At 49.0% G+C, this 14415-nt stretch overlaps 1 protein-coding gene across 1 annotated transcript in view; it reads right to left on the bottom strand.

The window, feature by feature from the left end:
- LOC141257272 (cullin-9-like) overlaps positions 1-14415 on the bottom strand; it is a 180132-nt gene that overhangs the window by 108672 nt on the left and 57045 nt on the right. Inside the window, exon 6 of the mRNA XM_073671639.1 lies at positions 6348-6654. Coding sequence (XP_073527740.1) covers positions 6348-6654 — 307 coding nt within the window. The remainder of the gene's footprint in view (positions 1-6347; positions 6655-14415) is intronic.

Genomic DNA, 14415 nt, shown 5'->3' with positions numbered 1-14415 from the left:
ACACACTGACACTACACGAGGTGCGCAGTCACCACACACCAACACTACACAAGGTGCGCAGTCACCACACACTGACACTACACAAGGAGCGTAGTCACCACACACCGACACTACACAAGGTGCGCAGTCACCACACACCGACACTACACAAGGAGCGCAGTCACCACTCACTGACACTACACAAGGAGCGTAGTCACCACACACCGACACTACACAAGGTGCGCAGTCACCACACACCGACACTACACGAGGTGCGCAGTCACCACACACTGACACTACACAAGGTGCGCAGTCACCACACACCGACACTACACAAGGTGCGCAGTCACCACACACCGACACTACACAAGGTGCGCAGTCACCACACACTGACACTACACAAGGTGCGCAGTCACCACACACTGACACTACACGAGTTGTTCAGCTACTGTTAGAACCTTGCTCTTAGGTTTTTTCTATTGCTGGTCACATGACCTTGTTGGCCTATTTAATCCTGCTCCGCCCTTCTGGCTTTGCTGGACTTCATTGTATTACTACTCTTTAGCTAGCCTGTGCTCTGTATCTAACTCTGTTAGTTTGCTTGGTCTACGGACCTCTATGTTCTATATATTTTGTTTGTTCGTCTGTCTGCTACTATTTCTGTTAGGAGGTGTCCCATTTTCCTCCCAGTCCTTAGTACTTGTAGGGATTCCTTCCCCACATCTATAGGTCTCCGTACAGACTAGCTTAGGACTTTAGCAGGTCTGATCGCAGGATCAGGTCCCCTGTTACATCGTAGGGATAAAGCTGAGTTCTATCGTAGGGACAGATCTCCTCTCTTTCCTTAGCTCTGGTAGCAGAACATAACAGTAAGTCCAGCCTGCAAATTCTCTAAGGAAAGATTTTTCTGTTCCATCATGGTGTCGGTTCAGGATTTGGCTCATCGCCTGCAGGGACTCTCTCTGGAGGTGGCCGAGCTCCGTCAGCACGTGAGTAACTGTCCTGAAGCACATTTCTTGGAGCCTAAGGTATGTTTGCCGGATTTATTTTTTGGTGAACACCGAGAATTTTTTTCATTTAAAAATGCTTGCTTATTGTATTTTCGTTTGAGACCCAAGTCCTCTGGGGATGAATCCCAGCGCATAGGGTTCATAATGTCACTTTTGCGCAAAGAGCCTCAGGAGTGGGCCTTTTCTTTGCAACCTAGTGATACATGCTTCAGATCAGTGGATAGTTTTTTTTCTGCTTTGGGACTATTATATGATGATCCTGACCGTGTCGCATCAGCTGAGACTGAGTTGAGACGTTTGAAACAGGGATCAGGTAATGTGGAAAAATATTGTACTCATTTCCGTCGTTGGTCTACTCAAACAGGGTGGAACGATTCTGCTCTGAAAAGTCTATTTCTTGCTGGGCTCAATGAAAGGGTTAAAGATCTGCTAATTGCTTATCCTACACCTGAAGATTTGCAACAGGCTATGCAATTAGCTATACGGGTGGATAGGAGACTGCGTGCAAGGGTTAATGAGAGCAAATGCTCTGCTATGTCAGTTTCTGGTTATGAGAATGTGTGTACTAACAGTGGTGAACCGATGGAGATTGGATCTGTGGCACCTCGCTCTCAAGAAAAGGACCGCAGATTCTCTGAAGGCTTGTGTTTCTATTGCGGAAAATCTGGTCATTTGATTAAAGGCTGTGAGCTTCGTATGAAGAAAGAAAAAAAAATGGTCAGTCATGCCCGTATTGCCTGTTTAAATTCCAAGGGTGTATTTTTAGCTGCTTCCACGATTGCTCAGGAAAAATTAATGGAATTTCGGGTGTTTGTTGATTGTGGGTCTACACTGAATGTAATTGATGGGGGATTCTTGGAAAGACTCAATTTAAAACCCGAACCTTTATCATCCCCCATTGCTGTGGTTTCTGTGGATGGCTCCCCTTTGAAGAATGTTACTCTCAAGGTCTGTGAATTTCCTCTCACTATTAATGGTGTTCACCATGAGAAATTGGATTTGGTAGTCTTGAATAACTTGCCTTCTCCGGTGGTCTTGGGATTGCCCTGGTTAAAATTTCACAATCCTGTACTGGATTGGTCTACCAATGAAATTAAATCCTGGAGCCATAAATGTTATGACAAGTGTTGTAACGGGCGTATTGCAGCTTTGGATAGGGGAGAATTGCCTGTTCCTATTCAGGATTTTTGGAGAGTTTTTTCTGAGAAGGAATCGCAGGTTTTGCCTCCCCATAGAGACTATGATTGTTCTATTGAATTTGTCCCTGGAGCGACTCTTCCTAAAAGTCGTTTATTTAACCTTACTATTCCTGAGAGGAAGGTTTTGGAGGAATACATACAGACAAGTTTGGCCGCCGGTCACATTAGGCCCTCTAAGTCTCCTGTGGCGGTTGGATTTTTTTTTGTAAAAAAAAAGGACGGCGGTTTACGTCCTTGTCTGGATTTTCGTGAGATTAACAAAATTACTGTACGCAATCCTTACCCACTGCCATTGATTCCTGATCTGTTTAACCAGTTATTGGGGGCCAAGTGGTTCTCTAAAATTGACCTTAAGGGGGCATACAATCTGTAGCGCATGAAGGAGGGTGATGAATGGAAGACTGCATTTAACACTCCTGTGGGTCATTTTGAGAATCTGGTTATGCCTTTTGGTCTTAATAATGCTCCTGCATTTTTTCAGAATCTTATTAATGACATCCTTAGACCTTTGATCGGAAAAAATGTGGTTGTGTATTTGGATGACATTTTGATTTATTCGCCGGATCTGGAGTCTCATTGGCGGAGCGTACGTGAGGTATTACAGTTATTAATGGACAATTCGCTTTTTGCTAAGCTGGAGAAATGTGAGTTCGCTGTACAGAGAATTAGTTTTTGGGCTACATTATCTCCAGCGAGGGCTTTGAGATGGACCCTGTGAAGGTTCAGGCGGTTCAGGAATGGCCTAGGCCTATTGGTTTGAAATCGATACAGAGGTTTTTAGGTTTCGCCAATTATTACAGAAAATTCATAAAAAATTTTTCTAGTATTGTCAAACCTCTGACTGATCTCACCAGGAAAGGTGCTGATACGGTTCAGTGGTCTTCTGAGGCCATTGAAGCTTTTGTGTATCTCAAGGAGAGGTTCAGCTCTGCTCCCATCCTTATGCAGCCTGATGTGACTAAGCCGTTTTTGGTTGAGGTTGATGCTTCCTCTGTGGGGGTTGGCGCAGTATTGTCTCAGGATAACGGGGATGGATTACATACCTGTGCCTTTTTTTCAAAAAAATTTTCGGAGACTGAACTGAATTACGATATTGGTAATCGGGAATTATTGGCTATTAAACTCGCATTTGAACACTGGCGCCACTTCTTGGAAGGTGCGGAATTTCCCGTTCAGGTTCTTACGGATCATAAAAATCTGATATATCTTGATGCTGCCAAGCGCCTGAATGCCCGTCAGGCTAGGTGGGCACTGTTTTTCTCGCGGTTTAATTTCTCCGTTACTTACATCCCAGGTACTAAGAATGTTAAGGCGGATGCCTTGTCTCGCAGTTTTTCTCCCATAGTCGGTGCTGAGAAAGAGGAGAACAATTTACAAGAAGGTGTTGTGATAGCTGCTTTGGACTCCGTTTTGGAAGATGAGATTCTTAAAGCTCAGGAGAATGCCCCATCTAATACTCCTCACGGGAGGTTGTTTGTGCCTGGGACCTTTAGGAGAGATTTGTTTGTTGAGTGTCACGAATCTCAGTTGGCAGGTCATCCCGGAATCTCTGAGACCAAGAGACTGGTGGGTCGCAGTTTTTGGTGGCCTGGATGGCAGAAGGAAGTCATTAAGTGGGTGCGTCAATGTACTGTGTGTGCTAGATCTAAGTCCTCACATACTCCTGCTGCGGGGTTGCTTTGTCCTTTGGAGGTTCCCAGTGCTCCTTGGACACATTTGGCTATGGACTTTATAACTGACCTTCCCCCCTCTGAGGGTTTAACTGTCATCTGGGTGGTCGTGGACCGTTTTAGCAAGATGTGTCACTTGGTTCCCTTCGTCAAACTGCCCTGCGCTAAAACTCTCGCTAAGGCCTTTGTCAAGGAAATTGTCAGACTTCATGGCGCTCCTACTGACATTGTTTCTGATAGGGGTCCTCAGTTCGTGGCTCGTTTTTGGCGTGCCTTTTGTGACAGGTTGGGAGTTCATTTGTCGTTCTCGTCCGGATATCATCCTGAATCTAATGGCCAGACAGAAAGGAAAAACCAGGATGTTGAGCAGTTCTTGCGTTGTTTTGTGGCAGACAATCAAGAGGGGTGGTCTGAGTTTCTGCCACTTGCTGAATTTGCTCTGAACAATCATACATCTTCTTCTGCTGGTTGTTCGCCTTTTTTTTGTTGTTCTGGGAGACATCCGTCGTTTGGGTCGTTCTCCAAGTTGGGATCTGCCGTGCCTGAGGAGGAGAATTTTTCCGGTGATTTAGAGAGAGTTTGGACGGATGTGCGTGGTAATCTTCAGGAGGCCAACAGAAAATCTAAAGACTACTTTGATAGAAAACGACAGGAGGTTTTGTTCGCTGTTGGTGACATGGTTTGGTTGTCCTCTAGGAATCTGCGGTTGAGGATTCCTTCTAAGAAATTGGGTCCCAAGTTTGCAGGGCCCTTTAAGGTGCTTCAGGTTGTCAACCAATCTGCTGTTAGGTTGGAGGTTCCTACCTCCTGGAAAATTAATCCGGTATTTCATGTCTCTCTGTTGAAAAAAGCGGTTGTATCGGATTGTGACGCCTCTGCCTCTGTTCCTCCTGTGGTGGAGGACGGGGAATATGAAATTTCTCGCATCCTTAACTCTAGACGGTATAGAGGTAGTTTGCAGTATCTCGTGGCCTGGAAAGGTTTCGGACCCGAGGATAACTCTTGGGTGAGGTCTGATGATGTTTCCGCGTCCAGACTTATCAGAGCGTTTCACAGGAGATTTCCTGATAAGCCTGGTCCTAGGGGATCCGGAGGATCCTCTTAGAAGAGGGGGTACTGTTAGAACCTTGCTCTTAGGTTTTTTCCTTTGCTGGTCACATGACCTTGTTGGCCTATTTAATCCTGCTCCGCCCTTCTGGCTTTGCTGGACTTCATTGTATTACTACTCTTTAGCTAGCCTGTGCTCTGTATCTAACTCTGTTAGTTTGCTTGGTCTACTGACCTCTATGTTCTATATATTTTGTTTGTTCGTCTGTCTGCTACTATTTCTGTTAGGAGGTGTCCCATTTTCCTCCCAGTCCTTAGTACTTGTAGGGATTCCTTCCCCACATCTATAGGTCTCCGTACAGACTAGATTAGGACTTTAGCAGGTCTGATCGCAGGATCAGGTCCCCTGTTACATCGTAGGGATCAAGCTGAGTTCTATCGTAGGGACAGATCTCCTCTCTTTCCTTAGCTCTGGTAGCAGAACACAACAGCCACCACACACCGACACTACACGAGTTGCGCAGCCACCACACACCGACACTACACAAGGTGTGTAGCCACCACACACCGACACTACACAAGGTGCGCAGTCACCACACACCGACACTACACAAGGTGCGCAGTCACCACACACCGACACTACACAAGGTGTGCAGTCACCACACACTGACACTACACAAGGTGCGCAGTCACCACACACTGACACTACACAAGGTGCGCAGTCACCACACACTGACACTACACAAGGTGCGCAGTCACCACACACCGACACTACACAAGGTGCGCAGTCACCACACACCGACACTACACAAGGTGCGCAGCCACCACACACTGACACTACACAAGGTGCGCAGTCACCACACACTGACACTACACAAGGTGCGCAGTCACCACACACTGACACTACACAAGGTGCGCAGTCACCACACACCGACACTACACAAGGTGCGCAGTCACCACACACCGACACTACACGAGGTGCGCAGTCACCACACACCGACACTACACAAGGTGCGCAGTCACCACACACCGACACTACACAAGGAGCGCAGTCACCACACACCGACACTACACAAGGTGCGCAGCCACCACACACTGACACTACACAAGGTGCGCAGCCACCACACACTGACACTACACAAGGTGCGCAGCCACCACACACTGACACTACACAAGGTGCGCAGCCACCACACACTGACACTACACAAGGTGCGCAGCCACCACACACTGACACTACACAAGGTGCGCAGTCACCACACACTGACACTACACAAGGTGCGCAGTCACCACACACTGACACTACACAAGGTGCGCAGTCACCACACACTGACACTACACAAGGTGCGCAGTCACCACACACTGACACTACACGAGTTGTGCAGCCACCACACACCGATCTGTCTAGCTAGGTATAATGGCAATGTCCTCCTGTGGACTCTCACCAGCCATGCTCTCCTCGGCTGATGACAGTTGTAGTCCTTCCAGTAGAAGCAGGGTGTTCAGGATCTGGAGTTCAGACTTTCCACACTCTGTGGATAACGTGCTCATCCTCACGTCTCCTTCCATCACACTCGGATGGCCTCCAGCTCTTCGAGGTTCTGGTGATGTGGCAGTTGTACAGAATCGGGTGTAGAGGTGCGAGTTCTGCAGGTCACAGAGGAGGCAGCTAGGACAGTGATCACACAGGAGCCGGACCACTTCCTGCGCTGTGCTTGTAGTCACCGTCAAGTGGAGGAGAGCGAGAAGATCCTGCATCAGAGGGAGAGGAATGGGGTGATGACAGGAGGTGGCGGGCGCCCAGGTAACAAAGCATGTAAACAGCCAGGCTGGGGCATCAGTGCCACCTGGGCGCCCTCAAGGCTTTAATTCACTGATCCACCAAGGGACTAATAGCTAAAATATAGAGAAATAACTCGTGTCTACAATAATGTGCAGAGTGTCAGAGTAGATCTGTAGTAAACGCTGCATTAATGCCCCGATGATCAGCATTCTGGGTATAAACGGAAACGACCTTCATGTATTCGGTCACTGAAAGAATCACTTATGTCTCCTCCAATCTCAGGAGCCCGATCCCGGATATGCTGCCATCGCAACAGACCATTCACCCCCGACACGTGGGCAGTAGCCCCCATCATCAGGGGTCATCATTGAAGGGTTTGTTCCACGTACAAAGTACATTTTAATCAATATATCTAGGAGTATTAATACATTGCACAATTGGATGTGTATTGTCAGGGAAATATTAACCATTTCTCCCCCCTGAAGCCCCCCTCACCATTTGTAAGTACAAGAACTGTCTCCATAAAAATCTCAGCACAAAGCCCCAATTAACACAGTCATGAGTAAGGCCTCAAACAAACGCTGGCAGCCAAGAGGTGCCACCAAACTACTTTAAATGCGAGCATCCTTCTCCCTGGAAGACGCAGGGGGTAATTAAAATGCAGGCTTGCAATAATTTACGCGTAAATGTGGAAGCTGGTTCCCGAGCTTCAAAAAGAAATCTCCAGACACTCCAGAGCCGAAAACGAAATATGAAATATTGTAAGCTCCATACGTCCGACAATAACGGGACCCATATTTTTAGGGGTAGGACCAGCTAGGGAATGAAAGGGATATTTTTCTGTCGCTGAAAAACCCTTCATAGAGCTGTAGCACAAAAACACCAGAATAGCAGACTGCAACTATGCGATGTATGGTCTCTAAATGAAGGTAAAATCATAATAGAAAATATGATATCACTTGTGGGCTTCTGGGATCAACAATCGATAAATTATCCCAAAAACCAGGTTTTTAATACAGTTAGGAGGGGTGGAGCCCAGCCCTTGTGATGACATCACAGGGGGGTCTCTCACTTCAGCATAAAATAGTTTGTTGAGAGTGCAGCCGTGTTCTTTGTCCGGGAGTATAAGTCTATCATAGCAAAGGACCCTGTTCGATAACAGTAAGAGAAGCATCTCCCCTCCACCTATATTGAATCATCGCAGCGATTTTTAAAGTGTAAGTTTCCCCTTTTATCCTGTTTTATTTGTGTCGGTGGTGGCAGAGAAGGGTCCCCTTGAGGAAGGCACGCAGCGCCGAAACGCGCATCGGGGATACACACACGGAGTGTGCTCTCTTTTCTTCCCCTCATAGAGGTAAAAAAGTCTTTTGACTTACATCCATATTTATATATTGTGGGGATAGTATATGTGACTATCTGTTCATGGTGATGATGCTGCTCTTTTTGATTGAACATTAATTTTCACATGCACACTTGATTTATATAGCGCAGCATTTTGTCCATTCCATTTTTGTTTCAAATAACGGACACTCTCCATGTTATAGTCACACTTCGTGTGATGTTGTGCTTGTTTTTAATGTTTTTACGCAATTGTGCATTGATTTTTGCAATTATATGTGGATCTATGTGTATCTATCGTCTCCCCAGACTTTCTGTTGTTTAATATTCAATAAAGTATTTTTCTATTTTTCTAACCATTGGGGTACTATCGTTGTTTTGTGCTCTGCACTCCTTCCTCTGTGAACTGAGACAGATTGACCCCACTGGCAAAAACAGGGCACAAATGATTGCTGAACTGTTGCAAGGTGCTGCAGAGCCCGTCCGACAGCAGAGCCCTGATGATGGGGCAGCCAGCCAAGGCCCGGATGGCGCTGCTGCAGGAGTCCCATCTGTGATTGCCAGCCATACCCGGGACCCCCACCTGCAGATGGCCTTGGAGCTGCTCGCCGCAGACGATCGTGATGGACGACTGCAGCTGATCCTGAAATTCCAGGAGCAAGCAGAGCGGCAAGCTGACTGAAAGGCTGCTGAGCGAAAGTGGCAAGATGAGCAGCGGTCCCAGCTGGAGTTAGCCCAGATCTAGCAGCAGACCTCCACCACACAGATCCGTGAGTCCAACAGCACCAACAGCTTTAAACCCCGTCCTGAGCACTTCCCTGTCATGGAAAAGGACGGGGACTTGGACACATTTTTGCGAGGCTTTGAAAAGGCCTGCAGACAGTACCAGCTGCCCGAGGACCAGTGGTCAAGGTACTTAACTCCAAGGCTCAGAGGAAAAGCCCTGGAGGTGTTTTCTTCTCTCCCTCGAGAACAAGATGGAGACTACGAGGCCGTCAAGCAGGCCCTGATAAAAAAGTACCAGCTGACTCTGGAGGTTTACCGGAAAAAGTTCAAAGCCCTCCAACGTGGACCACATGACACCTACAGTGACGTGGTAGATGGGCTCAGAACCAACTTTGAGCAGTGCATCCGAGGACTGTCATTCACCACCTTCGAGGCCATGAAGGATCTGATGGTGAAGGACCAGTTTCTTCATCTTTGTCCTGTGGAGGTGAGATAGTTTATGCTGGATCGGGAGCCGAAGGAAGGCACCAAAGCAGCCTAGATTGCGGATACTTATCAGTCCCACCACACACCAGAGGTGCGGAAGTCAGCCGTCGCCAGCGGGAAAGGGGGTGAGCACACAGCCACCCCCAGAGTTCCAGCCATCCGGCCCTCAGCAGGTTCTGCCCCATCTTACAGCACCCGGCCTGCACCTGACTCCCGTAAGTGCTATACTTGTAACCAAATGGATCACATCAGCCTTGTCTGCCCGGAGAGGCAGAAGATGAACCCCACACCTGAGGCCCCAGGGCCTACTGCAGCCATTCTTTTTGTGGGTGGGGAGGTTGGCTGGGCCCGTGAGAACTTACAACCAGTTACTGAGGGCAACACTGTTACTTTTGGCCTTAAGGACACCGGCGCAGAACATACTCTCATCCGCTCCTGAGTTCGTGTTACCAGAGGAACTCATTACTGGGAAGACCCTGACTGTCACCGGGTTTGGAGGTGTTCGCCGTCCCATACTGATGGCCCGAGTTTTCCTGGACTGGGGTGCGGGAAGGGGGTTAAAGGAAGTGGGGGTGTCGGAGAATCTCCCCACTAATGTGCTATTAGGAACTGATCTGGGACGGTTGGTTGCCCGATACGTTCCTGACAACCCTCCTAGATCAGATATGTCATGTAATGCCACTGTCAATAATGTCAATATCATGCATAATAAAAATGTGTGTTGTGGTAAAGGGGAACTCAGCCACCTCACGTCGCGGGGTGATGCTGCTGAGGATCCCCTAAAGCGAGCCAGCATAAGTGCTAGGGGCAAGGGGAGCAGGCACGGACACCAGGAAGCAGGTCATCCCATGCAGGTGACCAGGGTCACGCCAGAAAGTGGCATGGTCAATGGTAGCTGCCCCATGACTAGCACGGCTCCAGAGGTGATGAGGAAGGATGGGGAGAAACATGGGGATCATAGGGAAAGTGGTCCCGTGCCGACGACCAGAGTCATGACGGACTGTGACATGGCCGGTCGTAGCTGCCCCATAGCTAGCTCAGCCCCCCAGTTAGCCATGAGGGGGGGGGAAAGGGTAGGCCCCACATCCGGGCATGGTAAGAGGAAAGTACCCATAGCCTGTCAGAGGTGTGGGGAAAAGGTATCCCAAACCGGTCAAGGTGATCGGAAAGCTGGATGCTCAGTCAGTCAGGGTGGTGGGCAAGTTGGGTCCGCGGCTTGTCGGACCAGCAGGAAGGGTGGGCCACCAGGTGGTCTTAAAGGGGCGATCTGTAAATCACCCCTTACGCCACCTCAAAGAAGGGGAGATGTCAGTGAGATATTAATATCAGGGAAATATTAACCATTTCTCCTCCCTGAAGCCCCCCCTCACCATTTGTCAGTACAAGAACTGTCTCCATAAAAATCTCAGCACAAAGCCACAATTAACACAGTCATGAGTAAGGCCTTAAACAAACGCTGGCAGCCAAGAGGTGCCACCAAAGTATTTTAAATGCGAGCATCCTTCTCCCTGGAAGACGCAGGGGGTGACTAAAACGCAGGCTTGCAATAATTTACGTATAACTGTGGAAGCTTGCTTCTCGAGCTTCAAAAAGAAATCTCCAGGCACTCCAGAGCCAAAAACGAAATATGAAATATTGTAAGTTCCATACGTCCAACAATAATGGGACCCATATTTTTAGGGGTAGGACCAGCTAGGGAATGATAGGGATATTTTTCTGTCGCTGAAAAACCCTCCGTAGAACTCTAGTGCAAAAACATCAGAATAGCAGACTGCAACTATGCGATGTGTGGTCTCTAAATGAAGGTAAAATCATAATAGAAAATATGATATCACTTTTGGGCTTCTGGGATCAACGAGTGATAAATTATTCCAAAAAACAGGTTTTTATTACAATTATGAGGGGTGGAGCCCAGCCCCTGTGATGTCATCACAGGAGGGTCTCTCACTTCAGCATAAAATAGTTTATTTATTTATAGAAAATATGATCTCACTTTTGGGCTTCTGGGATCAACGAGCGATAAGTTATTGCAGAAGTTAGCCTTATTAATAAAAGTGTACAGGCTGGAGACCAGCCCACATGATATCACCACAAGGGTCGTGTGGGCAGATTTCTTCTTAGGTATAAGAGAACCCATGGAGAAGAGAGGAGCACTCATTGCCAGTGGGGTATAAGGATTCTAAGCAATGGGTCGCGTTCGATAACGCTCAAATCAACTGGGGAGCCCATCCTCCATCTATGCTGATTTGTCCCTGCGAACTGTATAGCGTAAGTTTCCTCTTTAATCCTTATTATTTTATGTAACTGAGTATGCATTTTAATGTCTCTTTTGTAAAATCCTTGTATATATTTTTCCTAAACACTGCCTCCCTTTTGATTTAAATATAAAATTTAATAGTTCAGTTTCTTTTGTCCTGTAATCGCTCCCTCCCCCGAAGACATATACGCTACCAAAACGCAGGCGTCCGCCCAGGCCTGTATTATATTTCAAACTCGGCCGGTGGTGACAGAGAATAATAATAATCGGGCTATCGTGACGCAGGTTGCAACCATAAGGGGCGTACATACATATTCCTGGAGCTGGAATCCGAGGTGTGACGCCATACGCTTTCTGCGTGCTCGCCTATGCCCAAGGAGTGAGTAGTCTGGATCATGTGCTCGCGATTCTGGATGAAATCCATGACATAGTGACGACACGGTGATATTTTGCGTGATCTCCCCGGTGTCGTCGCTGTGGGAGTTCTTGACATGTTTATAAAAATGTTCCTATGCCAACATCATCTTATACATGTGACCTTGCTGGGGGCAGAGTTATTTGCTGCTCACAGTGGAGCATACGCAGTCCTGGCCAGGGGTGGAAGCAGTTGTGAATAGTGGAGCATATGCAGCTACTGGCCAGGGGAGGAAGCAGCGGTGAATAGTGGAGCATACGCAACTCCTGGCCAGGAAAGGAAGCAGCGGTGAATAGTGGAGCATATGCAGCTCCTGGCCAGGGGAGGAAGCAGCGGTGAATAGTGGAGCATATGCAGCTCCTGGCCAGGGGAGGAAGCAGCGGTGAATAGTGGAGCATACGCAACTCCTGGCCAGGGGAGGAAGCAGCGGTGAATAGTGGAGCATATGCAGCTCCTGGTGAGGGGAGGAAGCAGCGGTGAATAGTGGAGCATACGCAGCTTTTGGTGAGGGGAGGAGGCAGTGGTGAATAGTGGAGCATATGCAGCTTTTGGTGAGGGGAGGAAGCAGCGGTGAATAGTGGAGCATATGCAGCTCCTGGTGAGGGAAGGAAGCAGCGGTGAATAGTGGAGCATATGCAGCTCCTGGTGAGGGAAGGAAGCAGCGGTGAATAGTGGAGCATATGCAGCTCCTGGGCAGGGGAGGACGCAGCGGTGAATAGTGGAGCATACGCAGCTTTTGGTGAGGGGAGGAGGCAGTGGTGAATAGTGGAGCATATGCAGCTCCTGGTGAGGGGAGGAAGCAGCGGTGAATAGTGGAGCATATGCAGCTCCTGGTGAGGGGAGGAAGCAGTGGTGAATAGTGGAGCATATGCAGCTCCTGGTGAGGGGAGGAGGCAGTGGTGAATAGTGGAGCATACGCAGCTTTTGGTGAGGGGAGGAGGCAGTGGTGAATAGTGGAGCATATGCAGCTCCTGGTGAGGGGAGGAAGCAGCGGTGAATAGTGGAGCATATGCAGCTCCTGGTGAGGGGAGGAAGCAGCGGTGAATAGTGGAGCATATGCAGCTCCTGGTGAGGGGAGGAAGCAGCGGTGAATAGTGGAGCATACACAGCTCCTGGTGAGGGGAGGAAGCAGCGGTGAATAGTGGAGCATATGCAGCTCCTGGTGACGGGAGGACGCAGCGGTGAATAGTGGAGCATATGCAGCTCCTGGTGAGGGGAGGAGGCAGTGGTGAATAGTGGAGCATATGCAGCTTTTGGTGAGGGAAGGAAGCAGCGGTGAATAGTGGAGCATATGCAGCTTTTGGTGAGGGAAGGAAGCAGCGGTGAATAGTGGAGCATATGCAGCTTTTGGTGAGGGAAGGAAGCAGCGGTGAATAGTGGAGCATATGCAGCTTTTGGTGAGGGGAGGAAGCAGCGGTGAATAGTGGAGCATATGCAGTTTTTGGCGAGGGAAGGAAGCAGCGGTGAATAGTGGAGCATATGCAGCTACTGGTGAGGGGAGGAAGCAGCGGTGAATAGTGGAGCATATGCAGCTCCTGGTGAGGGGAGGAAGCAGCGGTGAATAGTGGAGCATATGCAGCTCCTGGTGAGGGGAGGAAGCAGCGGTGAATAGTGGAGCATATGCAGTTTTTGGCGAGGGAAGGAAGCAGCGGTGAATAGTGGAGCATATGCAGCTCTTGGTGAGGGAAGGAAGCAGCGGTGAATAGTGGAGCATATGCAGTTTTTGGCGAGGGAAGGAAGCAGCGGTGAATAGTGGAGCATATGCAGCTCCTGGTGAGGGGAGGAAGCAGCGGTGAATAGTGGAGCATATGCAGTTTTTGGCGAGGGAAGGAAGCAGCGGTGAATAGTGGAGCATATGCAGCTCTTGGTGAGGGGAGGAAGCAGAGGTGAATAGTGAAGCATATGCAGCTCCTGGTAAGGGGAGGAAGCAGCGGTGAATAGTGGAGCATATGCAGCTCCTGGTGAGGGAAGGAAGCAGCGGTGACTAGTCGAGCATACGCAGTTCCTGGCCATGGGAGGAAGCAGTGATAAATAGTGGAGCCCACGCAGATCCTAACAAGGAGAGGAAGAAGCGGTGAATAGTGGAGCATATGCAGCTCCTTGCCAGGCGAGGAAGCAGTGGTGAATAGTGGAGTCCACGCAGCTCCTGGCCAGGGGAGGAAGCAGCAGTGAATAATGGAGCATATGTAGCGTCTGGTGAGGGGAGGAAACAGTGGTGAATAGTGGAGCATACACAGCTTCTCGTGAAGGGAGGACGCAGTGGTGAGTAGTGGAGCATACACAGCTCTTGGTGAGGGGAGGAAGCAGCGGTGAATAGTGGAGCATATACAGCTCCTGGTGAGGGGAGGAAGCAGTGGTAAGTAGTGGAGCCCACGCAGTTCCTGGCCAGGGGAGGAAGCAGTGGTGAATAGTGGAGCATACGCAGATCCTGGTGAGGGGAGGAAGCAGCGGTGAATAGTGGAGCATACACAGCTCCTGGTGAGGGGAGGAAGCAGCGGTGAATAGTGG

This window comes from Phyllobates terribilis, unplaced genomic scaffold, assembly GCF_046119375.1.
Source record: "Phyllobates terribilis strain yellow unplaced genomic scaffold, ASM4611937v1 Scaffold_3__8_contigs__length_932513732, whole genome shotgun sequence".
Lineage (NCBI taxonomy): Eukaryota > Metazoa > Chordata > Amphibia > Anura > Dendrobatidae > Phyllobates > Phyllobates terribilis.
Note: the sequence above shows the minus strand (reverse complement) of the source record. Positions and strands in the feature narration are given on the sequence as shown.